We start from the raw sequence: 20096 nt of genomic DNA, 5'->3' as shown, positions 1-20096 counted from the left end.
AACACTGTGAGTGTGGTGAACACCCCTGAATTGAACAGTTAAAACAGTAACTTTTATTTTTTTTAAGATTTTATTTATTCATTTGAGAGAGAGAGAGAGAGAGAATGAGCATGGCACGGGGTGGGGGGCAGGCAGACTCCCGACGTGGGGCTCGACCCCAGGACCCAGAGATCAGGACCTGAGAGCCAAAGACAGACACTCAACCATCTGAGCCACGTAGGTGTCCCAGGACAGTAACTTTCAGCTTACAACATCACCGCATGTCATTTAGGCCATCTCACCACAATTTAAAAAAAAAAAAAAAACACCGAAAACTGAAAAAAGGATCTAGATGGAAAACGAAAATGCCAATTTACATTTCATTCTTCAGATCTTTGCCGTTTTCTCAGAAGAAAAAGTGAGTAGACTAGCAATAAAATCGGGAATGCAGTGTGCAGGAAGAGGGCTTACCACAGCTCTCAGAGGAAGGGGAAGTCTTTGTGAGAACCAACTTCAATCTGTGACAGAGCACTGAAGGGCAGATGCCAGGCATCGGAGGCCACCGGCACCAGCCTCTGCCGCCGACAGCATGCTCGGGCTGCTCCCGCCTCTCGCGCTTGTCTTCTTCAGCCCAGGTAAAGGCCGCAGCAGACGGAGTAGCCACGGACGGACTCCCGGGCTCTGTGCTGCTTGCTCAATCTGAATCACTTGTGCGTATTGTGTGTCTGTCCGTCTGTCTGCTGTGGACCGGGGCGGGGGGTTGGTTCTCGGTGGTGCCCAAGAAAGTGCCACTCCTCTCAACTTGGCACGCCAAGTGCCCAAGTTCCTTCAGCGTTCACGGCTTCACCTGCGTGGGGCTGTGAGGGAGGTCTCTGTGGAGCGCGGGAGGCGAGCTGCTGCTTCTAAGACCGGACGATTTGGCGTTGGCACCCATCATGCTTGACAGAAAGGGTACTGAGATGAGGAGGGCGAGTGCTCCTCCCGAAGCAGCCGCTGTCTTGCTCTGGAACCTTAGGTAGGTTACTGAGTGTGCCTGAACCTCACTGTCCTCATCAAAAGGACTGAAACTCTATGGCTCCGTGTAGCCAGAATTTCTGGCATAATGAAGGCACTAGAAATAGTCCTATTCGTTTCTGCTCACTGTAAATAAAGACATCTCCCTTCCTCTGATGCAAATCAGGGTCTAGGCAGCCCAGCAGGACTGTACCCGCCGCAGAGAAAGGAGCTGGTCCTGCCTCCTGGCTCCCTGCTGTCCGCTACTTGGAAAACATGAAGGGATCCTGTTCCGGGCCCGGGCTAAGAGCTGCGCACACAATATATGCATAAGCCCCAGCACAGGCCTGTGAGTTTGAACTGTATTGACCCACTTTGAGGAGCCAAGATGATTTAAATAACTTGTCCACATTTCATTAGCCAGCAGGTGGCAAACTCTGGAAACAGTTGCAGAAGTTCTGAGAAACAGCAACAGTGACAGCCCCAGAGAAAAGACCGAAGTGAGAGCGTCGCCACAGACAGTAGGGTTAACTAGAGTGACTGGCAGCAGGAGTGAGGGGAACGCGCGGGTTTTCTACTTTCTGGGGCCGTATCATGATCCAAGCAGGCCAAACCTCCCCTCCTTGTGGAGTTCACATTTGAGCAGGGGAAACAAATGCATACGTGAAATGGCATATTGCACAGAGATCAATGACAACGAAGTCGGGCAGGGAAAGAGGGTATGAAGTATCGTGGAAGGGGCAGGGAAATTTCAGACAGAGTAACGGACGGTGGCAAAGTTGGGTGTCAAAGGGGAGGGGAGGAAGGAGCCGCCATGGGGAAGGGGAGCCTAGTTCAGGACCTACTGAGCTGAAGACATCAGCGTGATATCCATGAGAAGATTTCTGAAGAGCAGCTGGAAATTGAGGACTGGGGGCTGGAGGCTGGAAGTCATGGCGCGGAACTGGTAAACAAAGCTAAGGGGAAAGCGCAAGGAGGACGGAACCCTGGAAAGTATGTATAAGATGCAGAAAGAGGGAGAATTTGTTTGTATAGTCGAGAGCCACTCCCTGGCCTGAGAGCAAAGCCCCGCATCTTTGCTTCACTTTTCCCTCCTTGCAAAATTGAACCCACCCTGAAATGCAATATGCTGAGTGTCCTCAGGTGAAAATTCCCCTGCTCCTCCCCATTTCCATCAATACCTCTTGTAGAGACCCTGTGAAAGAGACTGTCCTTGTTCTCATTCCAGGGGAGAGGAAAGAAGGCACCGGACCCTTAAGTAACTTACTCTGCGTCACACAGAGTGTGGCTGGAGTGGCACCGTGGGCCCTGTAGAAAAACAAACACCTGTGAATGCACTTGCTGGCGTTCTGGAGCCCAGGAGAGGAGCGAAGGTTGCCAAGGTCAGACGTCAGGGAACCTCGCTCCAGAGTCTGTGCTCAGAATCACCTGGCTGTGCAACTCAGTTTACACGCAGCTACATATTCACATCAACGTACATAAAATGTGACACTCGGAAGAAAACCAGCAGGGTACCATGAAACAGGAAAACAGGGGTATCTGCTTTGCGTTGGGCCAGAAATGTTGCACGAGCTCGCAGCTGGGAAGAGTCCGAGGAGGGGAAAGAAATCTGCTGTGCAAAGATCTGGCACAAATCAAGTCGATTTTGAGGAGAAGCATGAAGAAAATGACTCATGCCATCAACCTACTTTTCAGTTGGTCAGACACTGTGACTTGCTATTTTTTTTAAAGTTCACTGAAAAGATAAACCATGTTGAGAAATAATCCCAGTAGGTAGAACTAAAATCGGGCATCTTCGTGCCCTCGAGAAAATGACTCTCACTTGTTTCTCCATTTTGTTCTTTCTAGATGGGAACTTATCAAACACTGATAGGCATACAGATGACTAGGGAATCGTATAACACTGATTCTGAATGCAGACAAACACTCTGCCTTTATAGGAGGTTCTCTGGTAACCCCAGTGTGGCTCCGTGGGCCACACCATGAGTCGCAAGGCTCTAGATTTCATGGGACTTTGGTCATGTTGGGGCTGAAGGGAGGGAGAAATAGGGACTGAGTCTTTGCTTGTGTTTGCCGGAAGCAGATACAGGTATGCGGATGGTCAGGAGAGAAGTGGTCGCTAGCGTAGGCAGAGCCGGTACGTGGGAGCTGACCCTGTGACTCTGAGGTCCTGAGTCCAAACCTTGAAGACTTTTCTGCTCAGAGATTACATCCACGGGCTCCCAGCCCTTGAGCAGGATTAGCTCCTTCTCTTACCAACCATGCACAGCTGCCAGGAATTATTATCGTTCATTGTCATTGCTCACCACGGGCAAGGAGTTGTTTTGCATTTTGACATTATCCTCAAGGACAACAGTGCCTTTCCACCTCTCAGAGTCTGCCGTCTGTCTCCATGTGGCCTCCAGCCTCCCGTGCCTCTCAGCTTCCAGCCTCCCAGGCTCCATCTAGCCTCAGTGGGGTCTCCATCGGCAGGCAGCTTTTCTTTCTTTCTTCCATGAAGGTAAAATTCACAAAACATAAAATATTGTAAAGTGTATAATTCAATAGCATTTGGTACGTTCACGGTGGTGTGCAATCTCCTTTATCATCCCAAAACATTTTAACACCTCGAAAGAAGCCTGTATGTCCATTAAGCAGGGATTTCCCATTTGCCCCTCCCCCCAAACCCCATGCCCTCCCTGGCAAACAAACTAGCTTTTTGTCTCTGTGGGTTTACCTATACCAGACAATTTCATATCAATGAAATAGTAAGACATGTGATCTTTGTGTCTGACTTCTTCCACGTAGTATAATGTTTACAAGGCTCATTCATATTGTACCATGTATCAGCCCTTCATTTCTTCTTATTGTTCAGTAACATTCCATTGTATACATGTAGCATATTTTATTGATCCACTCATCTGTATAGATGAGCACTTGGGTGTTTCCACCTTTTGGCCCTTGTAAATGAGGATTTTCATGCAGGTATTTGCTTGAGCACCTGTTTTCAATTGTAATCCGATTCTGGATCATACGATAATTCTAGGATTAATCTGAGGAATCAATAAATAATTTTCTATAGTGGCTGGTCCGGTTTGCATTCCGACCAACAATATACAAGGGTTCTACTTTCTCCAGCCCTTATTTTATTAATAATTATTTATCTTACTAATTCTTTTTCTTAAGATTTTATTTATATATTTGAGAGAGGGAGAGAATGAGAGTGAGCGAGCAAGAGAGGGGAAAGGTCAGAAGGAGAAGCAGACTCCCAGCGGGGCAGGGAGTCCAATGCAGGACTCAGTCCTGGGACTCCAGGATCATGACCTGAGCTGAAGGCAGTCACTCAACCAACAGAGCCACCCAGGCGCCCCATCGTATGAATTCTTAAGAGCACTTACTTTCTGATGATGATGATAGCGATGGTCACTGTCCTGGAGTTGGTATTCAAAAGGTTTCTTTTCCTGTTCCAGCAATTAATTAATTAGTTTCTAAAAGATAAAATTCACAGTTGGGCAGGAGCTTCTAGAAGTTTCCTGAGTCTAGGAGGTCTCATTGGTGACAAAAATCGCTCCTCCAGTTTTATTCTGCTTTTCATTCTTGAGGTGCATGGGACAAGGGATCATCTTTTGTAGCTACTTCCGGCTGGATGTGGGCATCGTCTGGGGGCTCAGTGGCGGGGCAGAACCTCTTTCCAGCTAGTCCAAGATATGTGGGTCACTGGGCTCAGCTCTGAGCTTTCATACCCTCGTGTTACCACCACCTGCAACTTTATGGCGTCTGCACGCTTGGTCACAAACTGTACCAAACTGGTGGGTGTGCAGGTCCAAGAAGTAATGAGTGGCAGGATTATTAGTGGCCGCAGGAAAGAGAGGAAATCTGTGATACTGGGTCATGCCGTTTGATAGTTGGTCAGTCTTAATTGGGAGATCTTTCTCTGGTTGAAGGTACGCAGTCAAGACTCCTGATCAGAGTTTTTTTGTTTTTTGTTTTTTGTTTTTCCCATTTTATTTATTTTTTTAGCATAACAGTATTCATTGTTTTTGCACAACACCCAGTGCTCCATGCAAAACGTGCCCTCCCTATTACCCACCACCTGTTCCCCCAACCTCCCACCCCTGATCAGAGTTTTTTAATATTCACTTCTACTTCACCTGCGGCATTATTTAAGCCAGGTACAACGTGACGTATTAGTTTCTACACAGATGCCCCCTCCCTCTGCTAGCAAGTAGACCAGAGCGGGTCTATTATCTCACACTACATTAGCTAAGGAGTCAAGGACAATTCTTAAATTCTTGAGGGCACTGCCTGTATTTCTAGCCAATGTTTCTGTTGTGCCAATTCTTTAGGGCGGCTTCATGATATAAAACCTCCCCAAGGGGCGGTTAATCTGATGGTCAGTCCAGTGCTGCCCAGAATCAGTCCCAGGGCTCTCTTTTCCCAATGAAGGCTGAGTAGGATTATGGAAGGTCATTCACACGGGACTCACGAAGCCTACAGTACATCGCCTAGTGATCTGGACACCGTCAACAGACACATGAGCAACAGTGAGAAGTGGGGAGATAAGAATCCCAGCTAGAGAGGAGTCCCTGGGAGCCTGTCGTGAGGTGACCCACAACTAAAAGCACATCCTGGGTGCGCAGGCTCAGGGAGCTGCACTGAGTTAAACCAGTGGAGCCATTCGGGGCCTCAGCTGGGGGACACCATTGCATGCAGGAGACAAAGTCTCCACGAGACTGTGTAATGGATTGGACCTGAGGCTGCCTTTCCAGGGGCCTGATGACGTAAATAGGTACGTCTCCAGCACCCCTTAGGCTTAGCCAGTCTTGTCCTTGCCTTACATTGACTTTCCCATGTCCTTGTGGTGTTGTCGCATCCCTTCGATGGACACCAATGAGCTTCACTCGGAAAGCAACCCTCAGTGATCTTGACAGTAAGAGGGGCTGTGGCCGTTTTGGGGGGTATACCCACAGCAGGGCTCTGAGGCTAAGGTGCAACTTAGGTATCACACCCCTCTCTTCCTAGTATCAATAACAATGAGGGTAAGATTTACACAGAGAATTTCTCTATGGGAATGACTCAGCCGTACAACTAGGGAAGGATAATTTTTATTTTCCTTTATTTTAAAAATTTATGTATTTATTTGAGAGAGTGCGGGCATGAATGAGGAAGAGGAAGGGAAAATCCCAAGCAGTCTCCCCACTGAGCACAGAACCCGACTCTGGGCTCAACCCCACAATCCTGAGATCACGACCTGAGCTGAAACTCAGAGTCGGATGCTTAGCCCACTGAGTCACCCAGGTACCCCTGGAAGGAGAATTTTTAAAGGAATTCAGGGAGCCCATAAAAAAACTTACATTAGTGCTCTCTTTGACAGCACATATACTAAAATCAGAATGATACAGGGAAGATGAACATGGCCCCTGCTCAAAGATGACGTGCAAATTCCTGAAGCGTTCCATTTTTTTATGTGTTAATCGAAATCAAATTTTGCCTTGTAATTATGGGTTATTCCCTAAGCCCAAAATGTATGTATTAAGCATAAAACCTGTTATAACTTTAAAATTTCCCATGGCAGCATTAGGATAGAGTGGACTTTACATCTTTTTTAAAATTTTTATTAAAAATGTTATTATTTATTTGACAAAGAGAGACACAGTGAGAGAGGGAACACAAGCAGGGAGAGTGGGAGAGGGAGAAACAGGTTTCTCCCTGAGCAGGGACCCCAATTTGGAGCTCGATCCCAGGACCCTGGGATCATGACCTGAGCTGAAGGCAGAGGCTTAACGACTGAGCCCCCCAGGTGGCTACATCCACTACATCCTTTTTTTTAGAGTAGATTTTTTTCCTGATTTTTAACCCTTCAGAACATACTACTAGCAAACAGGACATTTTCAGAATAGATTCAGTAACATTTTATTAAAGGACTTGTGTGTTAAGTACTTTAAAGTATATTCCTATGTTAGCCAGTCCCCTCTAACAATTAAATGTTAAAAATTGTGGTCTCGGATGTCCTGATTTCCACTCTCTTTGTGTGCTTGGAAAATGTATATATGTATATATATGTATAGTTTTTCAGGACTTTTTTTTTAAACACATTGAATCCTTAAAAAAAAAAAAAAAGATATTCACACATTCTCAATATATGGTGAAACAGACAAAGTAACTTCTCAACGTCCAGAGCGGAGCCGTACTCCCCAGGCGCCCGCCTCACTCTCGGCCAGCTCCTGACGCCACCCAGGTCCCCTGCACAGGGCACTTGGAAAACACTGGTCAGGAGCATTCCTTGTTCTCCTTAGCCAGAGAGCAGTACCGCCGTCCCCAGTGTCCAACTGATGGGGTCTTCATCATTTTGTATTCTGGTCTCAACCGGAATCATCCCAAATTGCATCTTAGTTGTCATTCCAATTTTCCAATTAATTCTTTTTACTCAATCTTAGTCAGATCCATCCGTAGACGCTGTTACTTGTAAGAACGGCGATTCCAGCACGTGAGGACAGCTGATGCACTTTTTGCAGTTCTGAATGAAAGCATTTACGATTTCTAACTTACTGTTTCGTGAAATTCTTACAGCCTCACCATCTCACCTCATCACAGGTGGATTTAATATTGTTTTGTGTAAAAACAGTCCTTTCCCCGTCGTGTCATTAGTTCTTAAAATGTATTACAAAAAATAACCACGTTGACCTTCACCCCTTCCGTAATCAGCGGTGTTACAAACACTACTGGGGTGACAGTCCTAGAAAGACATACTCTTTCTCACATATGCCCTTATTGGGAAAATAAGATGCCAATGAGCATGGCCATGTCAACTTGTGCTTCAAACTGAAATTCTTTTTTTAAAGATTTTAGTTATTGATTTGACAGACAGAGATCACAAGCAGGAAGAGAGGCAGGCAGAGAGAGAGGAGGAAGCAGGCTCCCTGCCGAGCAGAGAGCCCGATGCGGGCGCGATCCCAGGACTTTGGGATCATGACCTGAGCCGAAGGCAGAGGCTTTAACCCACTGAGCCACCCAGGCGCCCCCAAACTGAAATTTTTAAGATCATAAAATTACTAAGTTAGATCAGGGATTAACAGCCGTGGTTCTGGTAATGCCTTAGTCAGCCTTTCCAGAGTAAACTCTGGGCCCTATTGGTGTTTATGCGCCATTCGACATATTTTTTTTTTTAAACCAACTTTTTTTTTAAAAGATTTTATTCATTTATTTGGCAGAGAGAGATCACAAGTAGGCAGAGAGGCAGGCAGAGAGAGAGAGAGAGAGAGGGAAGCAGGCTCCCTGCTGAGCAGAGAGCCCGATGCGGGACTCGATCCCAGGACCCTGAGATCATGACCTGAGCCGAAGGCAGCGGCTTAACCCACTGAGCCACCCAGGCACCCTCCATTCGACATATTTTGCCTTTTCATTTTATCCATTTCCCGGAAAACCATATTCAGTCAATTTTTCCTAGTCTCCTCAGGCAGTGCGGCCGGTAGTCATGGGAGCGGCACATAACGGAGGCCAGAAGTTGGGTTGAGGTTGAAAGAGACTACTTTGTGCTTCAGTGAAGTCATACTTGATATAATTGTGTAACTTACTAATATATGAATTGGTGTTAAATGTATCTTCCATGTGAATTCCCATTGGGTAAAGTTATTTCTTGAAGTGACGAAAATTACATTAGGGTCCCTCTGGACTGGATGGTGCAGAAGCCGTCCGGTTTCAGTCTGCGGGCGCTGGTGACAAATCGAACAGCTTTTGGTTTCTCTCCTTCTGCTATGAGTTTACTTAGTTTCCCTTGGGAGTTCCGTTCCCAGGGTGCTCTGGTGTGTCTGTAGCCTGAAATGTTCCGAGAACCGCTATGACAGTAAATAATATCAGGAAAGTGTCCACACTAAGATCTTAAAGGCTAGAACATGGTACCTGGCCTCTGGAGCCTGGTGAGCAGGGCCAACAGGACTTGAAAATGATCCGTTTTCACCACGTATTAGCAATGAGCGGCGCATGTCTTACTGAGCAGTCATAGGGGAAATGGGTTAACCTCTCGAAGGCAGCAAAGCTGCCCAGCGGTTAGCACAGTGTGGACTAAAATCACTGTAGTTCAGATCTGAGCGTCCTGCCCTCTGGGGTTTTACTCTTCTGCGTGTCCCTGGAACAGAAGTCTCGGGCCAGAGGGTGGCTCACAGGTGTGCTTGTTGTCTGCTGTTGCTTGGAGTACCTCGTCTCCTGAGTGCCGGTGACCGTTCCACTCCAGAGTCGGGCATCCAAGGCACCACTCCTTCTCGTTTTACAGGGGAATACATGGCCAGCAGCACTAGGCGGGACCCTGTGCTTATTGGGTGTGGTTAATCCCGGGGTGACCCACTTTTCCAAGTTTGGAGGTGCACCCAATGCCGGGTTGGTCGGGTGAAGCCTGATTTCAGTAGGTAGGTGGAGGGGAAAGTCCCAAGGATCGTGTTGGAGGTTAATTGGATGCTTGATTATTAATTATTATTATAAATTATAATAAATTATTAATGCTATTAATTATATGTTTAATGGCCAGAGAAACCTCTGGATCTGGTGGTAAGGAGGAGTGAGAGCCTTTAGGAAAGAGCTTCCCATAAGTCGTTTCGAATGGGCCCGATTTTGGTTTACCCTTGGGGCAGTTCTTACCTTGGTGGAAGCTATCAGTAATAATTTTAAACAGTTTCGCTGTGTTTCTGGACACAACTTCACCGGATCTTTTCCAGGGGATTCTTTTAGTTTCCCCTGTCTTTCTAGAGGACTGAGGTCTCCAGGAACAGAGTACAGCCTCCATTTGATGTCCAAAGCTCTGGCTACCCCAGAAATAACCTTTGAGATGAAGGTCGACCCATTATCGCTTATTTGTCTGACAGTAGACACAGCGGTTTGCTATTCTTTTAATAACCTTTCTCATCCCAAGAATGTCTATCATCTTTGCTAACCATAGGCATAAAGCTTCTTGGCCATAACGAGTTGGATCACGTGCACTCTTAGGATTCCCCCACCCCAGACTGTCTGCTGGGTGCCCGGACTTTCCCACCGCTCTTTGGTCATCCAGTCTCCCACTATCAGGGACTACGGGGAGCCCATTTTTGCTGCCTCCTTTGTTTCATCACAGGAGTAGATTGGGATGGACTGAGAAAGTGGCAAGGAAGGGATTAATGGCCTCAGCAAACTCTCCCCGATCCAGCAGGCCTTTCCGTGCCCGTGTCAGCCAATCAACCTCCCTGGATCCCTTCTGAATTTCCTTTCTGGTGGCCCTTACAGGGGATGACCCACTTCCACCTTTGGTGGCTTGTGCCCTGCTTCCAGCAGCCTGTGGATTTCTTTGCTGTATCTGATTTCTTTATTTCCAGTATTTAAGAACCCTCTTTCTTTCCATATGGCTCCATGAGCGTGGGTTACAGGGAAGGTGTATTTAGAATCGGTGTGAAAAGGTAGCCCTCGATCTTGACCCAATTCTAAAGCTCTGCTTAGCACAATCATGTCTGCCGGGGCCAGTCTCTTAGCCTCCACGAGCGTGTTGAGGGACACAACCACACAACCTGCCCATCCTGCCCATTCTCTATGAAACCGCCACCGTCTACAAACCAGCCTTCCTCTGCACTGGACGGGGCTCCACTTTGGAGATCTCTGGGACTAGGGCAGACTTGATCCTTTACTTCTGGGCGACTGTGGGGCATGCGTGGATGAAGATCAGGAAGTGGGTGGCTGGGTTGGAAGTGTGACATGGTTTCAGCTGTCACCGAGGGGGGCGTCTAGCAGCATGGCCTGACATCACAGTGATCTCCGTTAGGACAGCCCCAGAGGCCGGTTTCCAAGAGACCAGAGGCCAGGTATGGGGTCCAGACTAATAGGCTGACTTGTAGTTTTTCTCTGCCTCTTTGATCAAAAGGCATGTGGCCACCACAGCCCTCAGGCAGGAAGTCTGACCGCTGGCCACCACGTCTAACTGTTTAGAGAAATAAACTACTGTTCTCTCCAGGGGCCCCAGCATTTGGGTTAACACCTCCATAGCCACTTCTTGTTACCACTTCTTCTTCTTACCCTTCTGAAAGAGGGGCTTTAAGTCTATTGAAATCTTGATCACATGCTTTATCCCGCTCAGACAGGTTGGTCTCGTGTCCCCGAAGTTGATCATAAAGGCGTTTCATGGTTAGCCCAAAGTTAGGAACACAGATGTACAAAACCCAGCCATTCCCCAAATCCCACAAAATTGCTTGTGGGTTCTTGGTGGAGCTGGCGGACATAATGCTATTTCTCTCTTGAGGAAAACCTTGTTGCCCATCCACCCCTCACCGCCTTAGAAATAATGAGCCCCTAGCATTTTACAGTTTCTTTAGAGATTTGAGCTTTTTCTTTTGATACCTTATACCCCTTGCTAACTAGGACATTTAACATAAATATAGTATTTTTTTAAGATTTTATTTATTTATTTGACAGAGATCTCAATAGGCAGAGAGGCAGGCAGAGAGAGAGGAGGAAGCAGGCTCCCTGCTGAGCAGAGAGCCCGATGCGGGCTCGATCCCAGGACCCTGGTATCATGACCTGAGCTGAAGGCAAAGGCTTTAACCCACTGAGCCACCCAGGCGCCCCTACATGAATATAGTATTTTTGTCAGAATGTCTCGAGTGAGGCTGGCTATTGGAATACCACCCATGCACGGCCTGAGAGTTCTCTTCTAGAGTTAACTCGTTTAAAGCTTGTTCTAGGATTTTTCCAGAGATGGTGGGGAATTTTTTTAAATCCCTGAGGTAAACCAGTCCAGCAGTACTGTTTTCTTGGGGGGCCGAGGTCTTCACACTCAAAGGCAAATAATTCCTGGGATTCAGAATCTAGCGGGAAGTAGAAAAAGGCCTTCTTTAATCTAACACAGTGTGATATTTACTATCTCTTGGCAAATTGGCCGATAGGGTATATGGATCGGGTATTACAGGATATAAGTCTCGAATAGACTCATCAACAGCTTGGAGACCTTGAACAAATCTGTTCCTTGGTCCCTGGCTTTTTAACAGGTAAACTGCGGTATTTTGTGGGGATCTGCACGGCCTGATCAACGTTTGCTCTGAGAATCTACTTATTACCCAGAAGATTCCTTTTATAGCTTCTGGTTTTAACGGGTGTTGCCTTACCCCTGGCCAATGATCAGTCTGTTTTCTTTTATTTTTCGAGATTTTATTTATTTATTTAACAGAAAAAGAGAGAGAGAGAGAGAGCCCAAGCAGTGGAAAAGGCAGAGGGAGAAGCAAGTTCCCTGCCGAGCAGGGAGCCCGATGTGGGACTTGATCCCAGGACCTTGGGATCATGACCTGAGCTGAAGGCAGACACTCAACTGACTAAAGCACCCAGGCGCCCAACCGATGTGTTTCAATTCCATCATCACGAGTGTGGCAGTGCGGGTACATCTCGCTCATCCTGGTGCCCAGACTCTGGGTTAACCTGGCTTAAAACAGTCTGTGGAGTCACCTGTCCTCGGACACTAGCAGACCATGTGGGAGAGAGTGGCTTTATCTCCCCAGGACCTGGACACTTGGATCCCTCTCCTGTCCTGCTCCTAACTGAGTAAGGCTCTCAATTAGGATAAAATGTCTCCTCCTAAAAGAGGAACAGGACATTCTGTGCATAAGGACCTTCTGTGCATTCGGTGCATAAAGAAGAGTGTTTTAGTTATCTTGACCCTATGCCGCAGGTCAGAGTCTCCAGAAATCTTTCAGTTTCTCCTCCTCCCGAGACTCCTTTTATACTACATTTTGTGTTAGAAAGGCTACCCTTTTGGGTGCTCGACCCAGAGAAAGTGGCTCCAGTATTGGGCAAAAATTCAACCCACTCTCCTCCCCACTGAGAGGGTCACTCAGGACTCCTCAGGGGAAGTGAGGATCTGGTTATTGGAAGCTGCCCGGGGAGCCCCATGGCCCCGTCACATCCCATCTTCACTGAGGGGCAGCTGGGATGATTCCACTTTGCCCATCCTCCTTTTGGGGGTGGTGTGAGCACTTCTGTTCCCATTGCCCTTCCTGTTTACAGGAGGCACCCTGACTGTAACCCAACTCTGTCAGCCGCCTCTTGATCCCACGGGTGGGGCGCAGGTTGGCAGAGGGGCCGGGACAGTCAGCCACAACGTCTTCCTTCCTGATCCTGGGTTACCTCAAGTGGCCTGGAGCACCACCATCAGAAGGCAGCTCATTTTTCAGCTTTCTGGACCTCTCTCCCGCCAACTCCCCCCGCCCCGCCCCCATCCCCACTGAACACCCCAAAGACTGCTTCTGCTAGCTCGGTGGGGTCAGTTTTGGGACCTATGGCCAGTTTTTGAAGTTTTCTCCAGACTTCTGGAGTGCTTTTGAGAGATGAAATAGGTATTAAGGACCACTTTGGCTACCTTGTGCCTTGAGGTCCCAATTTGTAGGTTTTCTCAGACCATTCTGGAGCCTGAAAAGCCTGGTGGGTTTACATTTTTTTCCCCTGGTGAATCTCCCTCAGTTTGGATGATTTATAGGAGGTCTACTTACTTCTTGCCTATATTTCAGAAGCAGGCTCCAGAAAATCCACATAAATCCTCTCTCCCATGTAAGGAGTCAGGATCCCACTGAGGGACAACTCCTGGCACTCCCGCTTCACCTCTCTGGGAACACGATCCAGGCTGATAGTCCCTTTCGGCCCCTTCTCTGGCTTTTGTCACTCCCGCAGACTTTTCTTCTGGCTTTAGGAGGATGGTTAGTAAAGCTTGGATGTCCGCCCAGACTGGGCTGTGCATAGAAAATATGCAGTCAATTTATGAATTCAACTAGATAAGCTCATAGTCCCCTGGTGTGTCTTCCAGTCGTACAGGTGTGATGTTGAAAAGAGGACATTAATGAGACACCTGTGACCGTTAGGAACCTGTCTAAATGGGACTATCCTGGAAGTGGGTCCTTAATCTAGTAGTCCTATCTGGTACGTGAGGAGACATGGGGACCTGCTTGGGGGGGTGTTAATGGGAAACCAGGGGTTAGCACTAATGGGGTTGGCAGAACTGGGGTCTAGGTGTCACTAAGGATCTGGGTACCAGGGAAATAAGGCAGAGGTTTATTACGACTTCATGGCTGACTTGGAAATGTAGAAGGGATATGAGGCTAACGGTTTCTAGCTTTTATGTCCTCTGACTTAAAGGACTAGTTCTTCATCAGATTTAATATGAGAAGTATTTTTGAGGTTTCAGGTTCCACCTTAATCTTACAAATTTTACATTTCCTTTGTAAACCTTCATTTCGATATAGTGGCATAAAGCATTGAACATATAGGATCCCTTCCCATTTTCTTACCTTTCTACAAAATAGTTTTAACTGCAACGTGTTATTGAAATTTAAAGTTCCACTTCCTGGCCATTTTTCTCCATCCTCTACAGTATGTTGTGGTCAGGCTATGTTGCAAAAGGAGATCACTTGCTTTTAAGTCCAGGGAGAGTAGCCAAACGCCTTCCAGTCCTGGAGGCTACAGTCCAGTCTTTCCCTCAGAATGGAACTTGTCCCACGTTCTGGGAATTTTCCTCGGAGTCTCCTTCTAACCTACAAAGGTGACTTACAGGGAGTAGCAGTGACAGGGATACCTCACCATCTTGCTCACAGAATATTTAAGACTCCAGTGGCTTGTCCTTAAGAGAAAAGCTAGAGAAAGAAAGGTGCCCTAGCGGCTTCTTAAAAGATGTTGGGAGATTGCCAAGGACTCTGAGATTTCTATCTTATCAGTTAGTAAAAGGGGAAGTAAACTAGAGAACCGGGGACCTCTACTTACAGATTGCGGGTAAAGAAAGAGAAAGGAAGGACAAGGTACACAAAGGCCAAGCAGCCAGGGGAGTGAGCCAAACAGTCAGCAATGGTCTATTGACTAAAACATATGACACAGATATTAGGTCAGCCAGGGCAGAGATGTCTGGAAGTCTCCCAGACCCTAAGCACCCGATACCAGAACAGAGCATCCGGAGTCCTTGACAAAGGGACCAACCAATTTTACCCTGTGGCCTGGTCTTTAAAGGAAAGTTCTGGTTTCGCTGGGCTGGAACATCCAAGCCTCTTGAAGAGCCAGGTTATGCCAGCTTCCTGTTTTTTCCCGATTTACCCAGACTTTATGAGGTAATTCTAATTTACCCCTAAAACCTGTGCTGTCGACCCAGCTTATGCCAGCAGAGATCGTTTTGAACAAACATACTCAGTGTGGCCACTGGATTTTGGGGCGGTCCCAACACTGGTGGAGGTTATAGGCACCAAGGAGGGGAAGCCCCTCGAGGAATCCAAGCCCAGCCCGTCCCCAGGAGCTTGAATGGGTTAGCCCAGGACGAGCTGCCACTGTCTTCCACTCTGCTCATCAGAAACCAGGGAACCAGAGGGCAGAACCACAGAAGGACAAGAATCCATCTGGGTCATCTGACTTTGTTACTGGGCCCATGTGGGTCAGCCCCATGGTGAGTTATAGAGAGAGACCACGCTAGCTGGAGATGCCTTATGAAGTCTTCTTTATTTGCAGCAAATAAAGAGAACACGGAGAATTTCCAAAGCTGTGACTCCCCAAACAGGAGTAAGCAGCCTCCTTCTTTCCTTTCTTTTAACTCAATCTTTTAAAATTTCAGTATAATTAACATACAGTGTTATATTCGTTTTAGGTGTATAATATAGCGATTCAACAGTTGCACGCATCACTCAGTGTTCATCGCGATAAGCGTATTCTTAATCCCCTTCACTCATGCTACCCCTCCCCCCAGCCTACCTCCCCTCAGGTAACCAGCAATGTGTTCTCCAGAGTTACGAGTCTGCTTTTTGGTTTGTCTCTTTTTTTGATTTGTTTTGCTCTGTAAATTCCACATGTGAGTGAGATCAAATGGTATTTATCTTTCTCTGCCTGAGCTATTTCACTTAGCATTATACCCTCTAGATCCTTCTCTGTTGTCGCAGACGGCAAGGTTTCATTCTTTTTTACAGCTGAATAATATTCCATTGTGAGCAAATGCCACGTCTTAATCCCTTCATCTGTGGGTGGACACTTGGGTCGCTTCTGTGTCATGGCTATGGTGAATAATGCTGCAATAACAGATAGAGTGGTGCCTCTCTCTTTTAGAATTAGTATTTTTAGTTTCTCTATGTAAATACCCAGTAGTGAAATGACTGGATCATATGATAATTTTATTTTTAATTTTTTGAGGAACTGAAATAGCCATACTGTTTTCCACAATGGATACATCAGTTTGCATTCCCACCAATAGAGCAGGAGAGCTTCTTTTTCTCCACAATTTTACCAACACTTGTTTCTTGTGCCTTTGATTTTAGCCCTTCTAACAAGTGTGAGGTGGTATCTCATTGTGGTTTTGAGTTGCATTTCCCTGATGGCGAGTGACATTGAGCATTTTTTCATGTGTCTCTTGGCCATTTGGATGTCTTCTCTGGAGAAATGCCTGTTCATGCCTTCTGCCCATTTTTAAATTGGATTATTTGTTTTGGGGCTGTTAAGTTGTATAAGTTCTTTATAGATTTTCAATACTAATCTTTTATCAGATATGTCATTTGCAAATATCTTCTCCCATTCAGTAGGTTGTCTTTTTGTTTTGTTGATGGTTTCCTTCACTGTGCAAAAGCTTTTTGTTTTGGTATAGCCCCAATCATTTAATTTTACTTGCCAAAGGAGACATACTTAGAAAAATGTTTCTATGGCTGGTGTCAAAGACATTACTGCTTGTGTTTTCTTCTAGGAGTTTTATGGTGTCAGGTCTCACATTTAGGTCTTTAATCCCCTTTGGGTTTATTTTTGTGTGTGTATAAGAAAGTGGTCCACTGTCGTCGTTTTGCATGTAACTGTCCAGTTTTCCCAACACCATTTGTTGAAGAGACTGTATTTTCCCCATTGTATATTTTTACTTTCTTTGTTGAAGATTAACTGACTATGTACCTGGTTTTGTTTCTGGGCTCTCTATTCTGTTCCATTGACCTGTGTGTCTATTTTCGGCCAGTGTCAAACTGTTTTGATTGCTACAGCTTTGTAGTGTATCTTAAAATCGGAATTGGGATTCTCCAGCTTTGTCCTTCTTTTTCAGAATTGCTTTGGCTATTGAGGGTTTTTTGTGGTTCCATACAAATTCTAGGATTTTTTGTCCTAGTTCTATGAAAAATGCTGTTGGCATTTTGACAGCGACTGCATTAACTTTGTAGATAAGCAGAATCCTGTCATTGGGGTCTGGGATGAATATTCGGGGGGGAGTTGCTCCTCATCACATGTCATGGGCAGGCATGAAGTTGCACACGCATACTCAGAAAACATGCCTATACATACAGTGCATGTTATGCTCATGAGGCTTATGCTCTCCCAGGGCAGGGATTTTTAGCACTATGATGAAGCTGAGTTAACCGTTAGACACTTTATGAATCATCTGCCCAGGTGGGGGGCAGAAGGGATCCTACTCAAAACGTTTCTTTTCCTGTTCCAACAATTCTTTAGCTAGTTTCTAAAAGACAAAAGGCAGAAGCTTTGAAGAGTTTCTTGCGTTGTGGTGTTCTCGCTGGGGACAAAATCACCTGGGCCCTGAAGAAGCTTTCCTTGTGTCCTAAGTCTCACAGAAGGGTTTTGGGACATTTTCTGGAATTTCTGTCCTTCACCTTCCCCAAGCAAAGTGCCACCAGCCTTTTTCTTTATTTGTAGACCCTCAGGGGACCCCTACCTTCCCTTCCTCCACCTTTCCCTCTTTGTCTCTTCTTCGGTTACAGGCTCCTTTCTCATTACCCTGTACCCAAACGCACTCCCCACAAATATAAGCAGAGGCAAACAGATATTTGAGCTCATCCTTGAAGGATAACTAGAAACTCACCAGGTGGAAAAGGCGAAGAAGGACATTTCAGGCACAATGAGTAACAGAGCAGAGAAAGAGCAGGGAGGGCATTCTTGGAAGAATCACAAATTATTAAGCTCTGGGAACCTCTTGTTTTTATTCAAACCCTGCTACAATGTTATCTCCCCTGTGACGTGTTCCCTGATGACCCCCAACTCTCCCAGCCCCTGGTGCTCACTTCTTTGTCCCACAGAGCATGGCATTTTTTGAGCTAGAAAGTGTGCTATGTGCTAGGGATACAGAAAGAATAAGCACAATCCTATTCTCAAGATTCTAGAAAGAGAGGAAAACCATTTCATAATAACAACAAAAAGAAAGAAGGATTTGGTACTGAGTGTACCAGGTACAAGGCAGTGCAGAGGTCAGCCCCATCCTAGCTCAAGGGCTAGCTCACTGCACCAAAACTACTCCCTTACCTACCAGGCTCCTCTTCCACATAGTAAGCCCAGAAGACCAACATTTTCTATTCACATTCCTGATCTTTAGCCCCAAAATTGGTCCATAAAAGGAATCTAATACATATCGCCTGAATGCCATGATCTCTAAGGCTCCATTCACTGAGTTAGCATAGAACTAAGCAAATAGTAGAAGAATGTCTTGTTAAATGCATAATTGAAATCTATTTTCTTAAAAAGGAGATTTTAAGGAATATGCTAGGCAGAGAGGCAACAGTTCCTGGGGAGTCCTCGGGTCCCAGGGTATTCTCAAACTCCTTACAAAACTCATTGAATGAGTCATCTGTACCTACAACATGCCAAACATTGTTCCAGAGTGATCACAACAATGAAAAAAAAAAACCAGAAAAATCTTTGTCCTCATGGAGCTTATGTTCTAGTGGAAGGGAGAGAGAATTTTTAAAAAATGAAAATTATAAAGTATGCTAAGTGGTAAGCATTATGGAAAAAATAAATTCAAGGGCAGCTGAATGTACAAGGGTGGGAAGGCAAGCTGGTACAGCCGCTCTGGAAAAACAGCATGGAGATTCCTCGAAAACGTTAAAAATAGAGCTACCCTACAAACCAGCAATTCCACTACTGGACATTTACCCCAAAGGACATAAACATAGTGATTCGAAGGGACACAGCACCCCAATGTTTATAGCAGCAATGTCCACAATAGCCAAAGTATGGAAAGGACCCAGATGTCCTTTGACAGATGAATGGATAAAGAAGATGTGAGATATATATATATATCATATATATATATAGTGGAATATTACTCAGCCATCAAAAACAATGACATCTTGCCATTTGCAGTGATATGGATGGAACTAGAAGGTATTATCCTAAGGGAAATAAGTCAGTTAGAGAAAGACAAATACCACATGATTTCACTCATATGTGGAATTTAAGAAACAAAGCAGATGAATATAGCAGAAAGAAAGGAAAAATAAAATCAGATGAAAACAGAGCGGGTGGCAAACCATTAGAGACAACTCTAAGAAACAAACTGAGGGTCACTGGAGGGGAGGTGGGTGGGGAGGATAGGCGTTAAGAAGGGGACACTTGATGTAATGAGCATTGGGTGTTATATGCAACCTATGAATCATAAATTCTACCCCTGAAACCAATGATACAGTGTATGGTAATGAAACTGAATTTAAATTTCAAGAAAGGGCAGCTGAATATATAAGGGTGACGGTGGGTGATAAGGGAAGAGTGGTCCTCTCTGAAAGAGAATGTGGTCATTAAATACCTTTTTGAGGTGAGGGGCGCCTGGGTGGCTCAGTCAGTTAAGCGGCTGTCTTCAGCTCAGGTCATGATCCTAGGGTCCTGGGATCAAGTCCCACATCAGGCTCCCTGCTCAGCGGAGAGCCTGCTTCTGCCTCTCCCTCTGCCCGCCTCTCTGCCTACTTGTGATCTCTACCTCTCTATTAAATAAATAAATAATCTTTTAAAAAATAAATAAATACCTTTTTGAGGTGAAAAAGTGAGCCCTGTGCACCCCTGGGGGGAGTGCTTCCAGACAGAGGGAACTGAACGTGTATGAGCCCTAGTCGATTCAGGGATAGCCAGGCCCGTATAGTTGGAGCAAAGTGAACCAGTCTGGGGAGAGTGACAGGAAGTTCGGAGAGATAAAAATGAGCAAATCATTTTGGTCCTTGTAGGCCATGGTAACTCTTTTGGTTTGATTTTGTTTTTGTTGTTGTTCTAACATTTTTAACTGAAATCTAACACAGTGACTCCTTCCATAGTTTGGTTACTGTGGACGTTGCTGATATCAACTTTGGGGTGCAGCTGCCCCCTCTGGTCACTATGTTTGTGTCCTTTGGATAAATATCTAGTGGCATAATTGCTGGGTCGGAGGGCAGCTCTATTTT

General features: G+C 45.9%; 1 protein-coding gene and 1 non-coding gene across 6 annotated transcripts in view; both read left to right on the top strand.

Annotated features, from left to right (window-relative positions):
- Positions 1-490: 490 nt before the first annotated feature.
- SLAMF6 (SLAM family member 6) overlaps positions 491-20096 on the top strand; it is a 32990-nt gene continuing 13384 nt past the window's right edge. For all 5 annotated transcript variants that reach the window (XR_006815468.1, XM_045982046.1, XM_045982045.1 and 2 more), the window contains exon 1: positions 491-614. Coding sequence is in view for 4 of the 5 variants with exons in the window: in XM_045982046.1 (XP_045838002.1) it covers positions 569-614 (46 nt within the window). In the remaining variant the exon portion in view is untranslated. The remainder of the gene's footprint in view (positions 615-20096) is intronic.
- Positions 6310-6416, top strand: LOC123928523. Its single transcript, XR_006815736.1, has one exon. It is a non-coding gene; the product is annotated as a U6 spliceosomal RNA (small nuclear RNA).

The sequence above is a fragment of the Meles meles genome, chromosome 17 (assembly GCF_922984935.1).
Source record: "Meles meles chromosome 17, mMelMel3.1 paternal haplotype, whole genome shotgun sequence".
Taxonomy (NCBI): domain Eukaryota; kingdom Metazoa; phylum Chordata; class Mammalia; order Carnivora; family Mustelidae; genus Meles; species Meles meles.
This window is presented reverse-complemented; position numbering and strand designations above follow the sequence as displayed.